The 22,524-nt window shown below is 36.2% G+C and overlaps 2 protein-coding genes across 2 annotated transcripts in view; one reads left to right on the forward strand and one right to left on the reverse strand.

Annotated features, from left to right (window-relative positions):
• Positions 1–1,214: 1,214 nt before the first annotated feature.
• Positions 1,215–3,739, reverse strand: aanat1 (arylalkylamine N-acetyltransferase 1). The gene is made up of 3 exons (NM_200704.1): positions 3,508–3,739; positions 3,199–3,353; positions 1,215–2,425 (listed from the first exon to the last, which is right to left on the reverse strand). The coding sequence occupies exons 1-3, from the start codon at positions 3,659–3,661 to the stop codon at positions 2,120–2,122; spliced, it is 615 nt and encodes a 204-aa protein (NP_956998.1). The 5' UTR covers positions 3,662–3,739; the 3' UTR covers positions 1,215–2,119.
• Positions 3,740–4,943: 1,204 nt separating this feature from the next.
• LOC100331775 ((E3-independent) E2 ubiquitin-conjugating enzyme UBE2O) overlaps positions 4,944–22,524 on the forward strand; it is a 123,413-nt gene continuing 105,832 nt past the window's right edge. The window contains exons 1-2 of the mRNA XM_073954030.1: positions 4,944–5,001; positions 5,220–5,633. Coding sequence (XP_073810131.1) covers positions 4,966–5,001; positions 5,220–5,633 — 450 coding nt within the window. The 5' untranslated portion in view covers positions 4,944–4,965. The remainder of the gene's footprint in view (positions 5,002–5,219; positions 5,634–22,524) is intronic.

Genomic DNA, 22,524 nt, shown 5'->3' on the forward strand with positions numbered 1-22,524 from the left:
TGAATGACTCGAATGAACTAAGTGATTCATTCATTCGCTCATGTGAATGTTGTGTAGTGCGGGAAAAGATCAGTTCATTTTTCTAGTCCTCTATCGAGTCTGAGTCGTTCACCACGTGAAAGACTAAAGCCTAGCCAATCATATGCATTTAGAGCCGGAAAAAGAATTGATTCTTTCACCTCTCGAGTCCTTGGGTTTGAGTCATTCTGTCACGTGATGAACGAACGACTCAAGAGCCAGAAGACTTGAAAGGTTAACTAATTATCATAGATCCTATCGGCTCAGACTGTGTGCATTGGATAAGATTATATGTAACTGTCAGTGTAAAGTGAACGAACAACTGACATTTGAAGACATGAAGAGTTCAGCTGAGCAAAGAGACAATACCTTCATAGACAAAAGAGCAGATAAACATTGAATTATTTTATCCTTATAGTATTCCATTTATGACTTATTTGTACTGTGATCAACCTTTTGGGCTAATTGTACATGTGTTTGGAAGCAATTCGTAACATTTTAATAATATGTTGGCAAATTGAACCAAATGGACGAAATCACAAGAAAAAAAGATTTGTTCATCTTGATGAACGAGACTCAAAGATCCGAGTCAGTAAAATGATCCAAACTTCCCATCACTACTCAGCAATGTGAGTGTCAAACTGAGCAGTTTATATTGTCTGAGAGATCAGTCCTCAAGCAGCTCCCAGCTGTATGTGTGTAATCAAAGGTAAACCAGATCAGGTGTGTCTATGTCTGCTTGAAGGGAGTTGTAGTTCAAATGATAGCAGAATTGTAGGCCGGGTGATAATGCATGTTTTCAAGTGATCTACAAAGTCTAGACGCAGGCGAACTTGACAATATAACTGTTTGGGCTTAGAGTAAGACAATGTTCTGATCATCTGGAGTATTATGTTCAAAATTGTTGTACAAATAGGAGAAGGACCAAATATTTGGTGCTATCAACAATATTTCATATAAATATATATATATATATATATATATATATATATATATATATATATATATATATATATATATATATATATATATAAATATTTTGAATGCTTACCTGTGTACAACCAACTAATTTTACAGATGTTGTAAAAAATTATTTTATATTCTTAAATAAATTGGTTGTTAAACAATAACTTATACTGCAACTGCTACAGACATTTACATAAGGTTGTAAATCTAAAAAGGGAAAAGAGCACTAATTTTGAAGATATATTGTTTTATTGATTTCTTTATTTGCACTTATAAAATGTACAAAAGCACATATGTCTTGATTCAAGACTGTGGAGGCATAGGTGGTGGATTTCTAAAAGAAAAGGCAATTGTAATCAGTTTTAAACATTTCAAATTTCTAACACAATCAACTGATGATTTTATTTTTGCAAAACCCCTGTATGTAGAACATTTATTTCTCAAGCCTTTGGTTTAAGGTAACTAATTCTAATATTGAAAATAAGCTACCAGTGCCTAATTAAAACAGTAAATGTTTTTCATATTTAGGAAGGTACATTAAAAGTTTGTCACATTGGCACTCACATACAAATCAGTAAGCATTGTATGCTGTATATTTCCACATCTTTTATGGCAAATTTCACAGTTGAAAATTGTTCAGTCAGTGTGCTAAATTTGTGTATTTTAATGCATTTTGCTAAAATTGTGCTATTTTAATGCTTCAATAAAACAGACACTAAAAGCATATATAAGACACAAGCACAAAACCTACACCGAAGTATAACAGTTTACAGCTAAACCACCGCCTTATTTTTCCAGGCTTGACCTCCTAGACAGCAGAGAACATGTCATGGATTTAAAAATGTGTGACTGAAACATATAAATGTACACCAAATACATACAAAATAACAATATAATCTATTAAAATATGACTAAGGATTTTTTTATGGAAAATGGCATATTACAACCATCATTGTTAATTATAATGGTGGGAGAGATTTTGTAATGTTCCTTTTTGTTTTCTCTTTTTGTTTTATAATCTTGTTTTTTCCCCCTCATTTTAACCAAGTCTTACAAAAGTAATCACAGACATTACAACTTACATAGATCAGATGCTTCAGCAAACTGACTGGTTCAGAACATAAATAGCAATCCCTTAGCAGCCACTGTTACGCCGCACGAATGCATGTCCTCGTATAGGATAATACATCTCAATGAAGGTAAGTGACCCTACAATGATTTCAGAAGGACCCTGCCCTTTGAAGCCAGACTTCTGGTAGAAGGGCACCAAGAAATCCTCACACATAAGGACGGCACGGCGCACATAAGGTAGACAGCGCAGATACTGCAAGTAACGCCACAAGAGGATGGATCCTTTTCCTTGCTGGCGGAAGGTCCGATGGACTGCCAGCACATGGATGTGAACAGTAGTTCCATGAGGTTTATGAAGGGTCAGTGCATCCTAAAAAGAGACAAAATTAAATAGTAAAATGAATAAGTTGAATAGTACAAGTTGCTTAACCATTTATATTACAGTTTTTACTTTTTTCTTTAGCATTTTATTTATAAGTTTTATTTTCAAAGACGTGCACATGCAAATCATGAAAAACATGCGAAACATGATTGAAAATATGTGCGTGTGTGTATTATGACAAGTGTTTTTTTTTATAAAAATATGTTTTAAATCTGTGCTCCAGGGCAAACAATATTGAAAATTTTAAAAATACAAAATATTGAAAAATATACATTAAACTTGATGAATTTTATTAATGAAATTTATTATTTATATATTACCACCATGCAAGGATGACAACACATTTTAATTTATTCATTCATTTTCTTATCGGCTTAGTCCCTTTATTAATCCGGGGTCGCCACAGCGGAATGAACCCCCAACTTATCCAGCAAGTTTTTACGCAGTGGGTGCCCTTCCACCCGCAACCCATCTCTGGGAAACACATTTTAATATTATAATAAATTTTAATTAAATAATAATAATAAAAAAGAATTAATGCTATGTTGTTTCAAACCAATGTTGTCTAATATAACCAATCCTAACGTAATAAAGTTATTTTTAACTACATTTTCACCCAACTGCTGGGTTTGCCCATACTTGACATAGGGCTAAATGTGGGTTTAAATTTTATGGTGTAAAAGTAATAATAAACAATAATAACTAATACTTAATTAACCTATGTTACTAACGATAACAAGTATATATTTGAAGATTATTACAGCAGTCAGACGGTCCTGGTCCCAGAGAGATCCTATGATAAAAGCGACAAGCCTTCCCTGTTCAAACCAGCCCAAAGAAAGCTCAGGACAGAGAGTGAGAAAGTGCCTGACTTCATCCAGGTGAAGAGGACATTCTCCAGAGACTGAAATAAAAGCTGAGAAATAAAACGAGAAAACATTGACGTTCTGACACGTTTCAGACAGTTTTACATTTACCCACACTAAATAAACACCAGACAATGAATATTACACACATATGACCACACAAACCTAATGAAAAGCAAATCGATGATTGCAGTATTGCCTCACCCTCTCTCTCAATTTCGAACACACTGATTGCGTCCTCGGCGTTGAGCGAGCGAAACTCGCTTGCTGGGAGCGTGTGTCGGCGCTGGCGGCCAGGGGAAATCGGAACTCTCGCATGGATGGGCTTCAGGAAAGGCAGTGCGCTCACTACTGACATTTCTGCTGCTTAAAAATGTATTTCGTCTTATAAATAAGTAAATAGTTTTCAATTGTCGCTTACGGGTATTCTATTTCCAAGGGCTGTGTCCAAAGTGAATCATGGAGAGGTGCACCATGGGCATTTATACCCCTCCATCTGCTTAAGATTCATTAGTCACCATAAGCCTTAAAGCAGCCCCCATTTAACCATTAATCACGTTTACTGAAACCACGTGAGTCTGTTCAATGGCCAATAGGCACATTTTGATTTCAATTTGTTCAGTTTTTTTTCATTCATGATAGTTGTGGCAAACTATTTCTTAACTTTAATAACTGAATTAAATTACCTAAAAATCCATTTCATTCACATGGGTTGATGGATCAGTACACTAAAATTCCATTAAACAGCCAAGATTAGATTAGTCTTATTTAAAATAAAGACTATAAAAGGGAGTACAAGGAGGTATAATGAAAATAAAGATAACGAAAACAACTAATTCCCAGAACGGTTGTTCCCATTTCGTTCACAAAATGCTCTGTGAACGTTTCCAGAACCTGCGTTCTCAAAATAATCTCTACAAAAACCCTCCCAAATAATAAAGGGAACATTCCCAGAGGTTTTTAGAACATCCTCAGAAGGTTCCCAGACCAGAATGGGTACATAGGCGCTGTTGCACACAATTAATCAGACATCACTTAAACCATTGAGCAGTAATCTTGCATGAAATTATTTGCTGAACAATAGAACATAGCTTAATTTTATTATGATCTGCATAAACGTTTTTTATTGTAATCACAATTTTATTTCCTTGTAATTGCAAAATAACAAAAGTTGTTTGTGATCTCAACTTAAATAAACAGCCACGTACTGGATGCGTCATTAACAGTTTAAATGTCGTGTTTACATGTTACTGCATGAAAATCAATAATGAAATTGTTGTAATGCCCTGTTATATAACATTTTGTGAAACATGCAAACTGGTGTATGCAGGTAAATCACTGGCAACAAATAGCTAGTTCTATAACAGTAACGTGGAGAGGAAATGTTTCCTATAAATTCTACTCTTAAATATAACCCTGGCCTATCAATGAAGAATTGCACCTTTTGATATTAACTTAATTAGCGTTATTTTGTATTTATTTTACAGATATACACATTTATGGTCTATTATTAAATAAATATTTTATAGGATGAAATAAAAACAACAATAATTCCCGGATTTTAAAAGTAAAATAATAAATAAACATTTAACAAAAGCAACCATCCTGTCAAACACTGCCATCGTGTGGCTGATCTGATCATGTGTTTGGGTGGAGCTGCAGATGAAAAACATAAAACAGATGATCCAACACAATGCCGTACGTAATACACACGCACACATTATTCGTCCCTTATTTAAACCAATTTTGCTATGATCTGACAAGTCAAAACATTTGCTTTAAGTCTCTGTTTTCAACTGATAATGCAAGTAGAGATTCAAATAAGCTAATTGTTCTGCTCTTAAAAACAACAGGTGACTCGTCCTCCATGCGGCGCTGTACGTAGAGACGTAAACACGTGTTTCTCCTGCTCACAGGTTTCCATCCCTCGCCTCCCGCATCATTCAGCAGCAGCAGCAGCAGCAGAGATGGCGCAATTCGCCCCAGCAGCGCTTTCTCCGGCCGTAAGCCTGAGCTCCGAGCCTCCGTCCAGCGCGTTCTCTCCCACGGAAGGTGGAACACAGCGGCTCCTGTTTACGCATGATCTGGTCTCCGGAAAACATCACGGGGCGATGCGTTTTGGGCTTGTACGGATGATTCATGGAGAGGAGGATTTTGAAGATTCGGACTCTGAGATTGGTGGTGATGGCGGTGGAGGAGGTGGAGGCGCTCCCGCTAACTCGGATAACGAGAGTGGTGCTGCGGAAACACGGCCATGGCCTCTCGGTAGAGGATTTGTGCGGGTTCAGTGGTATCCTGAAGGAACGAAACAGGATGTTCGAGAAACGAAGGTAACGTTTATGAAAGCCGCAGATTATCCCAACGTTAACCCCATACGACTAACAATGAGCAATCAGCTATATTTTACCGTCGTCGTTTTTGTCGCGATTATTTAAGCAAAGCCGAAATACATTTGTTGTTGTCTTTTTAGTTTTATCTTTTTTTTTAAACAAGGAGGCAACGTGTGTTTGTTTCATATAGAAAATTGTCCCACTGGGCACTGACAAGTTTTAAGCACATGAGCGCCTAACAATCATTTAAAAACTATCGTAAAGCCGCGAGTACCAACGTAAACGCACATTTATAAAAATAATTAGTTAAAATAGTTCAGGACCAACACAAAAGCTCATCGGCTTATATCAGATACTTTTTAATATTTTGCTTGTAGCGAGTGTGAGTATTTTTTGTAATTTTTATTTCTTATCATTTATTAATCAGTGTAAATTATTTATCACTCGCAAATTAGAAGTGTTTTAGCGTCAATTCAACCTGGAGTAAACAATTTCAGATTCTAGGCCTTTCCCTGACGTTTCTGGACCTTCATCGCATTATTCTACTGAATTGCTTTCAGATTTTCGTTTCAGTGTTTAAGCACTAGAAGCCACCATTTTATTCTTCAGCTTTCAGGTATAGTATTAGAATAAAGCACTAAATTAGAATACAATGGTGTGTGAATAACACATATGTTAGGCTATTTCCAACGAAGACTCCATTAATCAGAAAACTACCCCACCCTGAAATGCCATGTTATGGCTTACAATGAGCATGAATGAACTATGATTAAGAAAACAATATCAGTAGGTTGTTGAAGTAACAGTGTTTTGGTTCTAGTGCAGAATAATTTTAAAACTAGCTCAAAAAGGATTCAAAATGTTTTCTATGATGGATGTTTCTACAAGTCATTTTTGAAAAGTGTCACTCATATATAGTAATTGTAATTATAGGTCTACAAATATATATCAATATTACTTTTTTATTTAAAAATAAATAATTTTTAATACTGTCTTTGAGAAAAAAACTTCTAACAATGGCTTGAATTAACCCTTTAACTACCCCACCAAGAAATAAAAAAAAAAAGAAAAATTGTTGGTATGCATTTATTAGCTCCTAATATTGCTAGTTGTCAATGTATTTTTTTAAACATATCCCATAATTATCATCCCAGAAATAAAGAAAGAAAAATTGTTGGTATGCATTTATTAGCTCCTAATATTGCTAGTTGTCACAATGTATTTTTTAAACACATCCCATAGATAAGTCGCTTTATGTTAAAAGTACCGGTATTGTTACATATACTATGACAATAAGAAAATATGAACAGAACTACTAATAGTATTTAAACATAATCAAAATAAATTATTATTTACTGAGTCATCTTTATTTATTGTAGTATGTCATAAAATATTTCAGGCTCTCATTTAAGACAGTATTTTTTCACAATACACCCAAAGTCAAGTGTAGTAATGCAACATGATTATATAAAAGCCAATATTAATCACTAAATAATATTCTGTGTGTAATATTGAAATGTTATCTAGCTAGATTATTATGGATGAATCAAGAAGTGCAGTATTAGGCTTAAATCCACCTTTGCTTTACTGTAATACATATAGTCATGTGCTCTTTTTAAAGGTATGTACAAATAAAATGTTAATGTTTGCGATATCTTGGGTTGCATAGCTCCTCAAGGTCTAGCAGCAGGCAGAATGAGCAATGCAGTCAAGAGGCAGACTGAGCAAAATAGTCTAGAAGCCAAAAGCAACAAATAAAACAAATACAGTCTAAAGTTGTTAGCAAATTAATTAATTAATTAATTCATTCATTCATTTATTTTCTTGTCGGTTTAGTCCCTCTATTAATCCGGGGTCGCCACAGCGGAATGAACCACCAACTTATCCAGCAAGTTTTTTTTTTTTTTTTTTTACGCAGCGGATGCCCTTCCAGCCGCAACCCATCTCTGGGAAACATCCACACACACATTCACACACACACACTCATACACTACGGACAATTTAGCCTACCCAGTTCACCTGTACCGCATGTCTTTGGACTGTGGGGGAACACAAAGACTGTGTCTTTGGAGCACCTGGAGGAAACCCACGCCAACGCAGGGAGAGCATGCAAACTCCACACAGAAACGCCAACTGAGCCGAGGCTCGAACCAACCTTCTTGCTGTGATGCGACAGCACTACTGCGCCACTGCTTCCCCCTAGCAAATTTATGATTCATTATTGGTGGTTAGTAAACAGTTTGTGTAAAACATGTGTAAGCATTGCAGAGTTATTAGCGTCAGATGCACTTTGACGTCCTGCTAGCACATTTGTCGATGGCGTAAACAAATCATATAGCTGATCAATATGATTTCCATAAATTTTGGTCAAAAGAACAAAGCAGTTCAGACCCAGAAAGAGCAAAGCAGTCCAGAGGCAGATTGAGCACATTTGAGTACATGTGTCGGTCGCCTATTGACATGAATTTCACAATACTTTGTCAACATGGTCTGACAATGATCTGAGTCAAATTTGGTGATATTTCGACAAACGGTCTAAGAGAAGTTTGCAAATGAATTTTTGAACAAAAGCTATATGGCTGACAGTACAATTAATTAAAAATCTGGTTTCGATTTCGATTTTGGCTTCTAACAATTATGAAAAAACATTAATCAAGATAAAATGATTATTCCATCATATACAACCCATTTCCAGTTGTACACATTTGTTGCTCTGCAAAACTCAGTTCCATGTGAAAATGACTAAAAAGCATGTACTGTACTGTAATGTTTGCAGCATGGGATGCGCATCATTCATTGATGTATATTCAAATCATTCATGTGTTTAAATGCATGAAAGAGCGCATGCTGTTGTGTGTGTGCGCTTGGCCTCGTAGACTAGCAGAGCACACACATCTCACGCCATCTGCGAGTGCTTTAATGGTCGAATACATGCACATTTGTGTCAGAGCGCGGTGTTTAGTAATCATTCATATAAACCCTCATTTGTGTAATAAACAGACAAGTTGAGAATCAAAAGACATGTGAAAGAGAAACCATATCAGAGCTGAGCTATTCTTAAAGTGACAGCACGCAACATTCCTGCTGCCGATTGTTTTGATCATTAACCCGTTGCGTTCTGATGAAACGTCGGGGAAACATTGCTAAATATAACGGCTTCCCACAAAAAGACAAAACATTGCATATATCTTTTGAAAGCTGAGATTCTTGTCATTAAAACTATTCCAACCATTTTAAGACACAATGAACATAGCAGACACAATTAGTGTCTTTGTCAAACTGCCGATAACAACAGAAACAACAAAACTGAAAAAAACTCACATTTTATGGCTCCTGTTGCTCTTGTCTGCCCACAGATCCATAAAATTTCAACAAACAGGGTGTAATTACTCTAAAAAGGTACAGCCAATTAAATTCAGTGAAATATTTAGTCCACAACTCGTTTATATGTCAATAAACATCCAATGAATGCACCGAGATCATTTCAAACTAGTCGCCGAAGCAATCAAATCTATAACATGTTCAGGAGTTTAGTGTCTTTTTAGATTTAAATAATACTTTCATTTTGAAAGGAAAATGGGTGCTGACCTTTGCCCTTTTGATTGACGTATCATTTAAACCAATACCTGCTTCTAAGAGGTGTCAATAGCTGTCAACATCCAAGGAGCGCACAACTTGGAAACTGTTTCCGCCGTCGCTTTGACAATCAATAGATCAATCCAAATTTAAATCACTTTGAAAAACACTGCTTTATCTGATAGCCATTAAGCATCTGAAGAGATTAATATGCAGCTTTAGTGGGAAAATTCAACCTACTAAGCACAGAAGTTTGTTTGTAAAGTGCCATAGTGACTTGTGCATTTATGCGTAAAGAGTGGTGCAAGAGAGTTTTCATTGATTGGAGATGAAAATGGCAAAAAACTAGCAAAACACAGTTCTTGCTTGAGGAAGTTGTTAAAATGTACTCTGGTGTCAGTGATGAATCAGATGAGTGATGTTTCATCTATTGACTGCAGATATATTAGTGTGTGTGTGTATAAACTGTATAAACGCATAAATGAGTAGTCTAGAAATATATTACACTTAAATTCATTTTAATTTGGAAAAAATTTGCAAGATTTTGTATACAGTTTTTGGTTTCTCTAGAATTTTGCTGTTTTCATTTTTTTTGTAAATATTTTTCTATAACATATCAATTTGGGTGTACTAATTTTAGATCATTATCATTAGTTATTTTATTAGATAAGCTACAGATCTGGCTGCAGTACTGACTAATGTTTATGCACAAATTATAAATAGAAAAGCTTTCTATTGAAATTATTTATCAGAGATTTATGTCAGAGATCTATGGGAGTACACTCTTTTGTTGAGCACTATATGCACACACACACACATACACACACATATACAGTAGGTGAGACTGGTTCAAAGTGGCTATTAGCACCGCAGCATGTACCGCCGCCGTTTGAAATAGGTACCGCTCTGTATTTAGTGTATGACCGCAGTTTGTGAATAAGCCGCCAGGGGGGTGCAAAGGGACGGGATGCGAACAGACAGAAATAACCCATACAGCAGCTACTTTGTAAAGTGTACTTTATGATCTTTTTGCAACTAAAATGAAAGCATAAACATTCAGTACAAATAAGTAGTCTTAAATAAATAAATAAAGCAGTCTTTTAACATAAATATAGAGAGATGTTCAGTGTTTGCTATTTTGATAGGACTTAGACAAGACATTTTCATTTATTTTACTTGTTTAAATGTTTTTACTTACATTTTCGTTGTTGATTATAGTTTACTATCTCATTTTATGTCTCAATAATTGTAGATAATAATAAACGAATAATGAAAAAATAAATGAATAATAGGGATATAACGGTATCAGAATTTCACGGTACGGTAATACCTCGGTATGAATGTCACGGTACGGTATTTATTGAATCATTTACAGGAAAAAACAAAACTTATGAAAATACTCCAAAAAAGTGCCAAAAGTGTCAATGACATACAAATTAGTCATCTATCTGTAAGCTTTGAAACAGAAACTTCAATTTTAATAACAAAAAATTATTAAACCATGTAAAAAAATTAAGTTTAATTTAGTAGTGTTGAAAACTCGTCACATTCAACATTTAATCACTCACTCACTTAGATAGAGATGGGTTTAAAGGAAAATTATCATATAAATGTTATCTGGTAAAAGCTGGCATCTCTGGGTATTTACAATGTCCCCTGCAACAGAAAAAAAACCCTCTCATTTGGGACTAAGGTTTCTGGGACAAGAGAGATATGACTTGGCCCAGGTTGACAGCAGTGGGTAACGTTGTGCATTGTCTTTCCCCCACTTGAGAGGACAAACCATGAGTGAGATAGAGATCTCATGTCTGCGTCAATCTGAACAGTGTGCTGTGTTTCTGTAGTCCCCTTGAATGATTATTAGTCGTATTCCCCAACTTGCAGGCACGTGCACACACAGGGCTCAACCTGTGCAGTGCACATGCCCTTTTTAGTCTTGGATAGAAAGTTCCCTTCCAAAATTATCAAAAGTGCCCCCGCGATGTGACATACCCTCCGTCCCCGCTTTACAGTACGCGCGCGACAACACAGCTGATCAGAACGCGCGCGACAACACAGCTGATAAGAACTCGCGCGAGAACACCGCTATTCAGTACGCGCGCGGCGACAACACCCGCTTTAGGGTTTTCCAACTCTTTTTCATCCCCGCTTCTAGCAGCATACTCCATTTCCGCATTACTGGATCTGTAGCGACAACAGACCACAAGGGATTATGGCCAAGCCTGGGCTGATGGGAATTGTAGTTTCTGGTACCTCCCGTTCGCTTCATTCGCCTGAGCAAATTTTCTCAGAAGACCTATAGTTTTACCGAGTCATGCGACTACGGTAATATCGAAAAAAATTAATATTGCGGTATGACGGTATTTACAATACCGTTACATCCCTAATTAATAATGAAAATAAATAACAAAAAGAAAGAAGCCGCTAGCAGCATCAACAGAGCTGTGAAGAGAGCGCTCTTTTGCTCGGGCTCCCACACACAACCTTTATGTCTGCTGTGTCTTTAATATGGTGTGTAGATTATTATGCGTTATTGAAACATCAAATTAAAATTGTATTATTTTATGCAACAGCTTTACATTTAAAACGGAAACATAAGGGAGAACATAATAGTAGCCTATTATCAAAAGTAAGTCCACATAAAGAGTTCCAGTATTTGTGTGTTGGAGACAGGAGCGGGTATTGTTGGTTGAACACACAGCAGCACACACACTCCCCCAGTAAGATGGGTTCTGTTCGACAGGGACTCAAAGTTGTTTTGTATGTGTTGGAATATTGGGTAGAATTTCTCCTGGATCTCGGAGTATTTAGTGCACTCAGTTAGGATATGCAGCTCCGTCTCAATCAGCTGCTGAGGGCACAGCTGCTTCTCCACCGGCAGCAATGTTTTTTTTTTGTGCTGTCTCGGCTAGCTGATGTCCGCTGCCCGCTTCTAACATGTTAGAAAATACTGCAAATTAAGCTGTCGGTATCTCTTGCAGTTGAAATTGTTCGTTATTCGAAAAAAAAGAATAAATATCAGCTCGCAGTAGTTGCTTTCTAGATTTATTTTAGGCCTATATTCAGCTGTTTTAATCTTGCAATTCTGATAACTTTTAGAGATAATGTCTGTTTTTATCAACTTGTCTGTCATTTATTTCTCATTTGCTACTTATTTTATTAATTTGTTGATGTTAATATACTAGTCTTGTATATGCATATCTAAAATCCTTTGGCATTCAAATTTGCTTTGAACTTGAAAGAGAGAAAGAATCGTATTTTACCTTTCAGAGCACATTGCATATGCTTTTTTTGAAATAACATTTATTTAACCAATGTTTTAGCACATCGAAAGTAATTAAATTACCTGTCTTTTGATTAAAACCATTATGCAAAAAGATCAGAAAAAAGGCAATATATGCGACACATGACATGCATCGCTCTCATGCCACGTTTTGAGGATAAATTCGCATATAGTTGCTGCTTTGAATAAAATAAAACTATTAAAAAGCACATTAAAGACTACTTATAAAATAAAACATTCATAAAGGAGTATCTTATGAAAAAACACCAATTGACGGGCTCTGCTTTCAGTTTTAAAAGAATCAAGCACCTTTAAAAATATAATTTGCTGAAGAGAAATGACAGGGAAAAATGGAAAAAGGGTCGTTGAAATCCCCGACTAATCATAGTGCAACATCAAACAGTTTAATTGTCTGTAAGTAACGGAGTGCTTATCACTCACGAGGCTTGCTTGGGGTTAGTCTGTCCAGGATTACCGAGAGTCAAGCAATTTACAAAGTCCACAAATATTTGCTTCAAGTAACCGTGCGCTGAAGGTTATTCTTCTGTCCTGGATCCATGTCATAAACACCTCTGTATATTTGCACAAGTAGAGAAAAGCTGCAAAAGCAAAACTTTCTGAAATGTGCTCTGTCTGCGTCAGGGTTTTCTCTCGCTCCGAGTGTGCTCCGGCACCACACCATCATATTACAATTATGATGATTTAGTACAATAAACAAATATCCAATTACCTATTTTTCATTGGAGAATCAGAGTTAGGCTATTAATAGTGCTTAAAAGATCTATTTATAAATTAGCCTACATAACTCCACACCAAACTGAGACATTTATTTTGTAGCTTTATAAACTAAAATAAATGAATGCAAAGTCATGGGTGTAAATCTGATTTAACAATAGGAGGGGACAATCAATATGAAATTTCTTTCGAGCATTTTTTTGAGGGGGACACAAATAATACAGCCAAATTGTACTAATAAAGATATGTCCCCGCAGTTAAAAATAGTTTCATCATTATTATTATAGCATGCAGACTACGTCATTATGATTATTTTTTTTAAACGTTTTTATCAGGTTCAAAGATAAAGCTAATTTTTCATCAAAACTATTTATTGCATTGTTTGTTGTGTTGTTTACAGTCAACAGACTGACTCCTGAAGCAGAATAAATTCAGGAAAATTCATTTTCCATACTCATAATAACTAGTTTACATTACACTTGTTAAATTGACCGATCATATTGTAAATAGGTGAGCCTGTGAAGTTCATCCGCTAAACAGCCACAACTCCAGAAACATTTTTAAAAAATTGTTCACTCCCCATAAGAATTGTCATTATCCCTTCAATAAAGCACAACACCCTTACCTGACACTGTACATCTGACTGACCCTGCTCTGCCTGTTCCTCAATCATTTCTTTCTCCTTTGCCTGTGATTGATATTGTGACATTAGTATTTTCATAAGCACTCATTCTTAAAGCCAAATTGCTTATTTTTTTGTACTTGGCGTTTAGCTGCACTGAAAAATGATCTCATGTCCATTTTCTTTGTCATTTTATCCAATGCATGACACTGCCAGGCAAGTTTATTTATACTGTAGCACATTTTATAAACAATGTGCTTTACATAAAGAATGTAAAACTATTATAAAAATAATCACAACAATAAAAACAAGGACATTTTTTATTTCAAACTAATTTTGTCACTTAAGAACAGAATAGAAACCGATTATACAAAAATACAGTGGTGTTAGACTGGACGTAGCACAGTGCTCATTTAGCAAATAACGTTACACAGCTAAACATTATGCTAATTGTGGTCGTTAATGTTAAGTTAACATTATGCCAAGTCGTCACAAATAAAACAATGCATGGGAAACGGCTTTGGCGTTGCAACCATAGGTTGCAACAAGCTAATGTTAACGCTAACTAGATAAGTCCTTTTTACTGCTAATACAGCAGATTCCTGGACAATTACGTCGGTAAACAGCATTTTTGCTGCAAAAAAAATTATTAACGAGTCTATTAACTAAATTGAAGAGAATCACTTCATTTAAGTTGGATAAAATCCCCTACTTACTTTCTGAAATTCAACATTTACTCAGCCACACCTGCAGCCGCACACCTGACGTGTGCTTGTGTGCGAGTAGGTGAGAAGAGCTGGGGAAATCACGCAGTGGACCGAACCACTCTGAGGAAGGGGAGATTGACAATCCTCGAATGGGAGGGGACATGTCCCCCCCGTCCCCCCCGGGATTTACGCCCATGTGCAAAGTATACTAGGCTATTATGTAAAAAACAAAATTATTACTTCTCTGTATTCCTGGACAGACTGAAGACAAGCAAGCCTCGTGAGTGACGAGAAATTTCATATTGATCGGTTAATATTCGGTTAATGAGGGGTGGGAAAGTATGATCATTCCTAATTCCAAGTTCAATGCATCTATTTTTGGTGCCTTATATAAATATAATAAAGCTTGTTGCAGGCACCAGCAACAGTGGCAGTAACATGGCCATTGATGCTTCAAAAATCCATCATGCCCCCCAGCTTCCTTGTCAGAAACAATTCCTACTCTATCTACTTTATCAGGAACGATACACTCAAGTTATGATTTGATTTGTATCTTGATACTGAACACATACGATATTATCTTGATTATTGTATGCTAAAAAACTCATTTTAACATTGATGTTGTTATTAATTTATTTCTCCATAAAAAATGATAGACCTACTGTTGGTAAATGCTACATTTTGTATAGACTTGGGGTAATGGACTTAAGAATAAACTTTAAATTGGTCCTGGTCCTCAATGCAAAAAACAGTGATCATACCAGAATACAACTATTCAAAATTCAGAATAATTTCAGAACTAAATTATTAAATGATTAATTATGTTTAACACATATGCTTGCACTCTGTCTTTGATAGCACAGAAATAGACTATTTTCATATTTGATATTTGTCATTTACAATCAGTTTCCCTCTTGCATATTCAACATAATATTGTGCAGATATAGCCTACTGCCACTGACATACAGTAAATGTTTATTCCCCACACACTCACATAATGGCCATTATTGATTATTAAAACTGAGATTCTGCAAAAGAGACAGGGTAAAGTTTGTTCTTTTCAATGAAAATGAAAGGAGGCAGTTATATTGTAAGCCCTGTTTTGTTATAAATAAGCAGAGTAAAGATGACGGTCTTATAAATATATAGCTACAGAAGGCTGTTTGGTGTCTGTTAGGGCTGCTTGATTATGGGGAAATGATAATCACGATTATTTTGGTCATAATTGTAATCACGATTACTCAAAACATTTGTCAGTTGAAGTCAAAATTATTCGCCCTTCTGTGAATTTATTGTTATATATAAATATTTCCTAAATGATGTTTAACAGAGGATTTTTTACAGTATTTCCTATAATATTTTTTCTTCTAGAGAAAGGCTTGTTTTTTTTTTCAGCTAGAATAAAAGCAGGTTTAAATATTTTAAAACCTATTTTAATAGCCCGATATTATTAGCCCCCTCAAGCATTATATATTTTTGATTGTCTGCAGAAGAAACTACTGTTATACAATGACTTGCCTATTACCCTAATTAAGACTTTGAATGTCACTTTAAACTGAATACTAGTATCTTGAAAAATATCTAATAAAATATAAAGTGCTGTCAACATAAAAAAAGATAAAATAAATCAGTTATTAGAAATGAGTTATTAAAACTGTTATGTTTAAACTGTGCTTTAAGCATCGGCAGCAGCAGGGAAATTGCGAACTGTCACTTTAAGAATAGTGCTGATATGGTTTCTCTTTCACGTGTCTTTTAATTCTCAACTTGTGTGTTTATTAAACAAATGAGGGTTAATATGAATTCTCACTTAACAATGCACTCTGACACATGTGCATGTATTTGACCATTAAAGCGATCACATTAAGATGGCGTTAGATGTGCACTACACGCTACGCTACCTGTCCAAGGCTGAGCGCGGCGCGCGCACACACGCAACAGCACGTGCTCTTTCGCGCTTTCAAAAATATGAATGATGTGCATCCCGTGATGCAAAAGTTATGATACAGCACATGCTTTTAGTCATTTTCACGTGAAACTGAGCTTTGCAGAGCAACATGTGTACAACTGGAAAGGGGGCAGTATGTGAATAATCGTTTATCTCGATTAATGGTTTTTCATAATCGTTACAAGCCAATTCGAAATCGGATTTTCAGTTATTGCACAGCCCTAGTGTCTGTTAATCATTATTACAAAATAAAACTAATTTTCTTTATATTATGTTTTCATTGTTAAGATAGTGATACAGCAAGCAGAGTGGATGAGGTTATAAAGTACACAGTGTCTAAAGTGTGTGTGTGTGTGTGTGTGTGTGTGTGTGTGTGTGTGTGTGTGTGTGTGTGTGTGTGTGTGTGTGTGTGTGTGTGTGAGAATGAGTGTGTATGGTTGATTTCCTATTCTGAGTTGTGGCTGGAAGGGCATCTGCTACATAGATAAATAAAAACATAAAACATGCTGGAATAGTTGGCAGTTCAATCCGCTGTGGCAACCCCTAAGAGGCTAAGGAGAAGGAAGATAAATGAATGCATAGTGTATTTTTTTTAGAACTTAACAAAAATCTCTATGGACAGTATACAAAAATTTAATTGAGATTAATGTCTGTCTTTCTTTATTTATTTATTTATTTATTTAATATATATGGCTTTTGTGTTTTTATGAAATAGGAGTTGATAAACATATTGAACGTGCACAGATAGAGAGCATTTTAATTGAATATTGGGCTGCTCTGGCCAAAAATGCCAGGGCTGATTTTTATTTATTTAGTTTTTTGTCCCAGTCCAGCCCTGGATATGAAGGAGGCGCCTCATGTCTCCAAGCAGCAGCTGCAGGAGTGACAAGAATGATGCGAAATGACTGATGTCAGACCCAAGAGAACGATGATGTTTAATTTCTTAGTTCAAAATAACTGAGTCGGTCTGTATTATGTAAAGTTCTTCAAAATCACTTGATCGTTTATCATTTAAATTAGCGGTCAAATTTAGCCTGATCAGTTATTTTACAAGTTTTACTAGGAAACACTCCCTCGACTAAACTCGGCGCAAGTAAGAATAAAAGCACAGAACCAAGAAAAAGGCAGATGCTCAAAACATAATCTGTAAAATAATGACGTTAATATGTAAATACATGACAGATGTTTGTGATCAAAGCCCTATAATTAAATCCTTATTTTCCATGGAGCAAAATTCATCCACCAGTTGTATATGCCTATAGCAGGCCTGCACAAACAAAAATATACACTTCATGTATGCTTTTTTGTTGGAAGGATGGTCTTTTAAGAACAAATTTCGTTTGGTATAATTTGTATAATTATACATCTATATATCCTGTATCCTGCATATATATGTATTTTACAGATGTTACTACTTCAATGTGTTCCTTTTGCCGCCATTCATACCGCGGCGACGGCGGTACTTGGTGCGCCAGCAGCTTTTGACCGCTGGGTGACACTTTAACCACAGATATTCAACTTTGCCTTTTCACAACACTAAACAGACTTTTCTGTGCGTACCTTATGTGATCAGATGTGTTCAATTAAAATATAATTTTGATTCAGTTTTCTTAGTAATAAACATGATCTTACCAGGGCTTAAAGTATTCCGGCTCGCGGCCGTGAGAGAAAAAAAAAATTGAGCTTGCACATGCAGTTTAGTTGGGGATGCTCAAAATAACCGATTAAGCAAACCGAAAGGGTTATCCCTCCCGTTTGTAACGGATGAATGGTATCAGTTAAATGATTAAAATATGCTTTATACATTTTTAAAGTTTGGCTGCATAGGGGGCATCTGTTTAATGGTTAGCTGACGGCCGCCAGTGTTTTACGCTCTGCTTATGCTCGCTCTGCGCGCTTCAAGTTTTGCCATTGCGCGCTGTGTGCTCGAGCGGAAAAAGCGTGTTACCTCTGTTTCATTGTTCAGTCAAATGGAAGCACTGCAGGGTTTCTGTTGAGGTGACAGCGGGGTTTGGCTTGTCAATGTGAGTATGGCAAACTTTTAAAGATGGAGGAGAGAGTTGTGGTTGCTGTTTCAAATTATCCAGAGCTGTATTTATAGATCTTGAATATCGTAATATTATTACAATTACAATTATTACATCGACAGCAACTCGACTCGCGCACACCAGCTGATTCAGTCGTTTTCTAGTGACATACAAAAGAGCACAGGGCTTCTTTTTTTCTTGTCAACCATAAAAAGCAGCGAGGTGCGCCGTGCGTTTTTGGAACGTAAAGGCGTGCGCTTTGTGATCTGTGATCTGCCCCTAAATACAACAAATATTTGTTAACTCTTGGGATGGTAACACATGCAAACACACGTTTATACAGACGCATTTTGCCAAAGAAGCAAAATGAAAGAAGGATATTTCTGGTCACAGTTTCGCACAGAGTTGACATTAACCAGCGCTGATGCAGATCACCTCTGTGCTGTCTGGAGCCGCTTCATAAACTTAAAAAGCAGGCTGTTGATGATTTAGGGTGGGCTACAACCAACAAACCCCTTTTTTTATTTTTTATTTTTTTGGAAAATTACAGTTATTAATAGTTCTTATATCAGCTTTTAAAATAGCCTACACGAATCAAACAAATCCAAAGATTTTCTTGATTTTTGTATATTGATAACTCTGCACCAAACTGAGGCTTTCATTTTATAGCTTATAAAACATGTATGCGAATGTATGCAATGTCATATGTAAGGGCTGTGACGGTCACCGTGACGACAGTCACTCTAGAACACACATTTTCTGTTTTGTTGCCAAGTAGCCTATACATTTATGAATATAGCGTTAACTTAGACGTGGTACAGCAAGTTCAAGTTCAGCCATGAATAGGGTTGTAACAGTATGAATTTTTTACGGTATGATAATCGTCTAAAACAATACCACGGTTTGACGGTTTCGCGGTATACGGTATGTTACAAATGTTACAAAATAATAGAACAGTGAAGCAAATTTGACTTTTTCTAAATAATATATTTTCAGTTACTATAAACAACACCACTTACAATGAACAAATAAAAAAAATAAGAAAATAATAAATAATGTGTCAAAGTCCAAATAAAGTCCAAATAAACATGGTGCAAATCCTTAGTAAAAAAATAGATATATATATAAATATTTACTATACTATAAATAGTTACATAACGAAACTAGATTCAATATGGAACATCCTTAGGTTTTATGTGCCAGCATGGATATGGTTGTCTGTGGATATCAATGACTGTAAAAAATATGGACGATGCAACAGCCCCTTTTCCCATTGAACGCCTTGAGGGCAAAACGCCTGCTTGACGGGCACAAACTGTCGCAAAAGACTGCTGAAATTGAAGCCTTGACATGCGCAGAAGGACTGTCTGATGGAGCCAGAGGAGGAGCCGCGAAAATGAGCGGAGTCGAGCTTCCAACCATACGCTTTATGTAAAATCAACCACGCCCCCCGAACTTCTCACTCGACTGCCGGTGTCTGCACTATAACAAACGCTCACTGATGTAAATAGAAGCACTTACATTAAAAAAACACAATAATATATGGTTTAAAAACGGTCTGATGTAAGCTGTTAAACTTTAATAAAAGCAATACATGGTGGACTGCAGAAATAAACGATCTTTTATACACTCTAGCCTGAATATAAGCCCAAATAATATATTCTCTTATTATACTTGTTGTTGGTATTTGTTATCTTCATAGGGGTAGAAATAACACTTGTAAAATATGAACAATAACATATAAACAACACATACATTTTTAGAAAGGTTTTTATTTTTAATAAGCCATCATCAGAACCCAAAATATAGCCTACACACCATAACGATTTAACATGCGGGAACAATCGTGCGTTTAGAAGATAAATACAGCAAGATTACTAAATATCAACAGGATATTTACACATCCCAACCCTGCAATTTTTGCAAAAAAACTTTGCACTATTAATACAATGTCTATCTGCTGCAACATCAGTAGTATATTTTTTATTGATTTTCGCTTGAATTGTTTATTTATTTAATTTTTTTGACTCCGTTTTCATTTGGTTTATTCGATGCCTTCATTATATCTGGCAACGAGGAATTTACATTCATTTTAATGTTAGCTGGAGTGTTCAAATAAAACGCCTCCAGTAAATGATGTAAATAAATAATATCTAACATTTACAGCTCTATTAGGTTATATAAGATTCGATTTCAAGAACCTTATAATGATTTATAACCGCAAATTCAGTAGATTACTTAATAACATGCCAAAACTTAAAATGCAGAGACGTCCTGTAAAGCAAGTTCAAATTACCTTACAGGAGATCAACGTGGAGATTATTATTTAGACACAAAGAGAATTACTGGTAACGATCTCCTGTATTTTCCCCGTACTTAAATGGGTTTATTTTATTGTGCAGTTTTATTGTCATTTTCGTATTTCTTAATTCTTGTGCACTACAAAATGTATTCAATTGTATTATTATTTAATACTTGTGCAATCGATACAGGTATATTGTTATTTATTTTGTCCTTTATTTAAATAATTGCTATGTATGCTGTTTGCATCTTTATTCAAAGGTTAAACTCAGTGATACACTTTGCGTTCACATAGTAGCATGCGTTTGTTGTCATATCAACAAAAATGGTTGTAATAACGTTAACAAATGTGAGGGTTTTATATAATGAAGATTCAATCGCTCCAGCTCCGGGCCGCAGCGCACATAACCTACTTGCGGCGTCGCGGGCTGATTCTGGCTCGCATGCGGCAGCGCCTGCTCGCTTGGCCGCCGCATCTGGCTCAATTGACTTGGGCTGGAATCGGGCAGTGAGTCCAGGCATCCGGAGTAGGTCCAGCAGAGGTAGTCAGTCTGAGGGGTAAGTCTCCGGAAGGCAAGAACTGGCCCCAGTGTATTTTGCTATCTGGGTGGCTAGGCGTGTATTAGCAAACTAATAAAGCCCGAAAAAAGCTCTGACCTTAGCGAATAAACAGTGTTCCACCAGATCATGTATGTCAGAAACTGTAGTTTACTGCTGAACCCATTTTGTCATAGTAAAATATCACAGAAATCGAGTAATAACACTTCAGTCTTCTGCCGAAGCTCAGATGCGCTGCTTTGAGAAACTGTCAATCACCGCTGTCAATCACGATGACACGCCCAGCATTAAATTACTGCTAAAAACAAACTGTTTACAAAAATGAGGATCTGCACCTATTTCAGCACAATAATCAGTGCCTTAATCGACCAGAACCATCTTTCGGGACATTTTATAGCAAGTGTAATTAATTTTTTTATTTGGGCTCAAGTCTCCTTCATTAACACGGAGGAGGCGGGCTTTATGACTTGTACTGAAGCCAGCCCCAGGGGGCGATCTAACGGCCGAGACCTTCACTCAAACGCAGGCTTGCGACACACTTGGTGGATATGGATTTGGATATGGTTGTCTGCAATGCAGACAAACAGCTGCACCTTCATTTGCGTCTTTTGAAAACAGCAAGAGCAGCAGTTCGTCTTTGCTGTGTCACTGTTTTGTCATGTTTCTGTGCTGCTGTGCATGCAAAAGTACTTAGTAGGAGAATTATTTCATGCAAAAATTTTTTTGCGTTTTATTTAGCCGCGCATCTCTCATTCCGTGTTGTTCAAAAAGCTCACTGTTGGTCCACAAACAAAAGCGAAACCTATGCTTATTGGTTGTGATATAGCGAGTTTGAACCAATCTGGGCATGGAGGAGGGACAATGCATCAATGTATCATGTCTGGTTTGTCTGGAGACACAGTGACGAGCGTTTCTTTGTCAAATCAGCGTTGTCAAATTTTGATGACTTAACCGCACTGATTCCGGAGCCTCTGAAAGTCCGCGAATGTTATGTGATACAGCACTGGAAAAGCTGAGATTCCCTTCTTTATGCCAATCTTTGAATTGTATGAATCGGATCAGCGGATCAAAAGTTATTAAACATTTAAGAGCAATACTTATTTTTAGCCACGGGCGGCTGTCTTGGTCTTTAAG

Source organism: Danio rerio, chromosome 6 (genome assembly GCF_049306965.1).
Source record: "Danio rerio strain Tuebingen ecotype United States chromosome 6, GRCz12tu, whole genome shotgun sequence".
Lineage (NCBI taxonomy): Eukaryota > Metazoa > Chordata > Actinopteri > Cypriniformes > Danionidae > Danio > Danio rerio.

Coding starts and splice junctions, on each gene's coding strand:
- aanat1 (NM_200704.1), bottom strand. CDS start 3,661: ATGTCAGTAGTGAGCGCACTGCCTTTCCTGAAGCCCATCCATGCGAGA. Junction 3,354..3,507: donor GTTCGAAATTGAGAGAGAGG/GTGAGGCAATAC, acceptor TTTATTTCTCAG/CTTTTATTTCAGTCTCTGGA. Junction 2,426..3,198: donor ACCAGGACCGTCTGACTGCT/GTAATAATCTTC, acceptor GTCTCTTTTTAG/GATGCACTGACCCTTCATAA.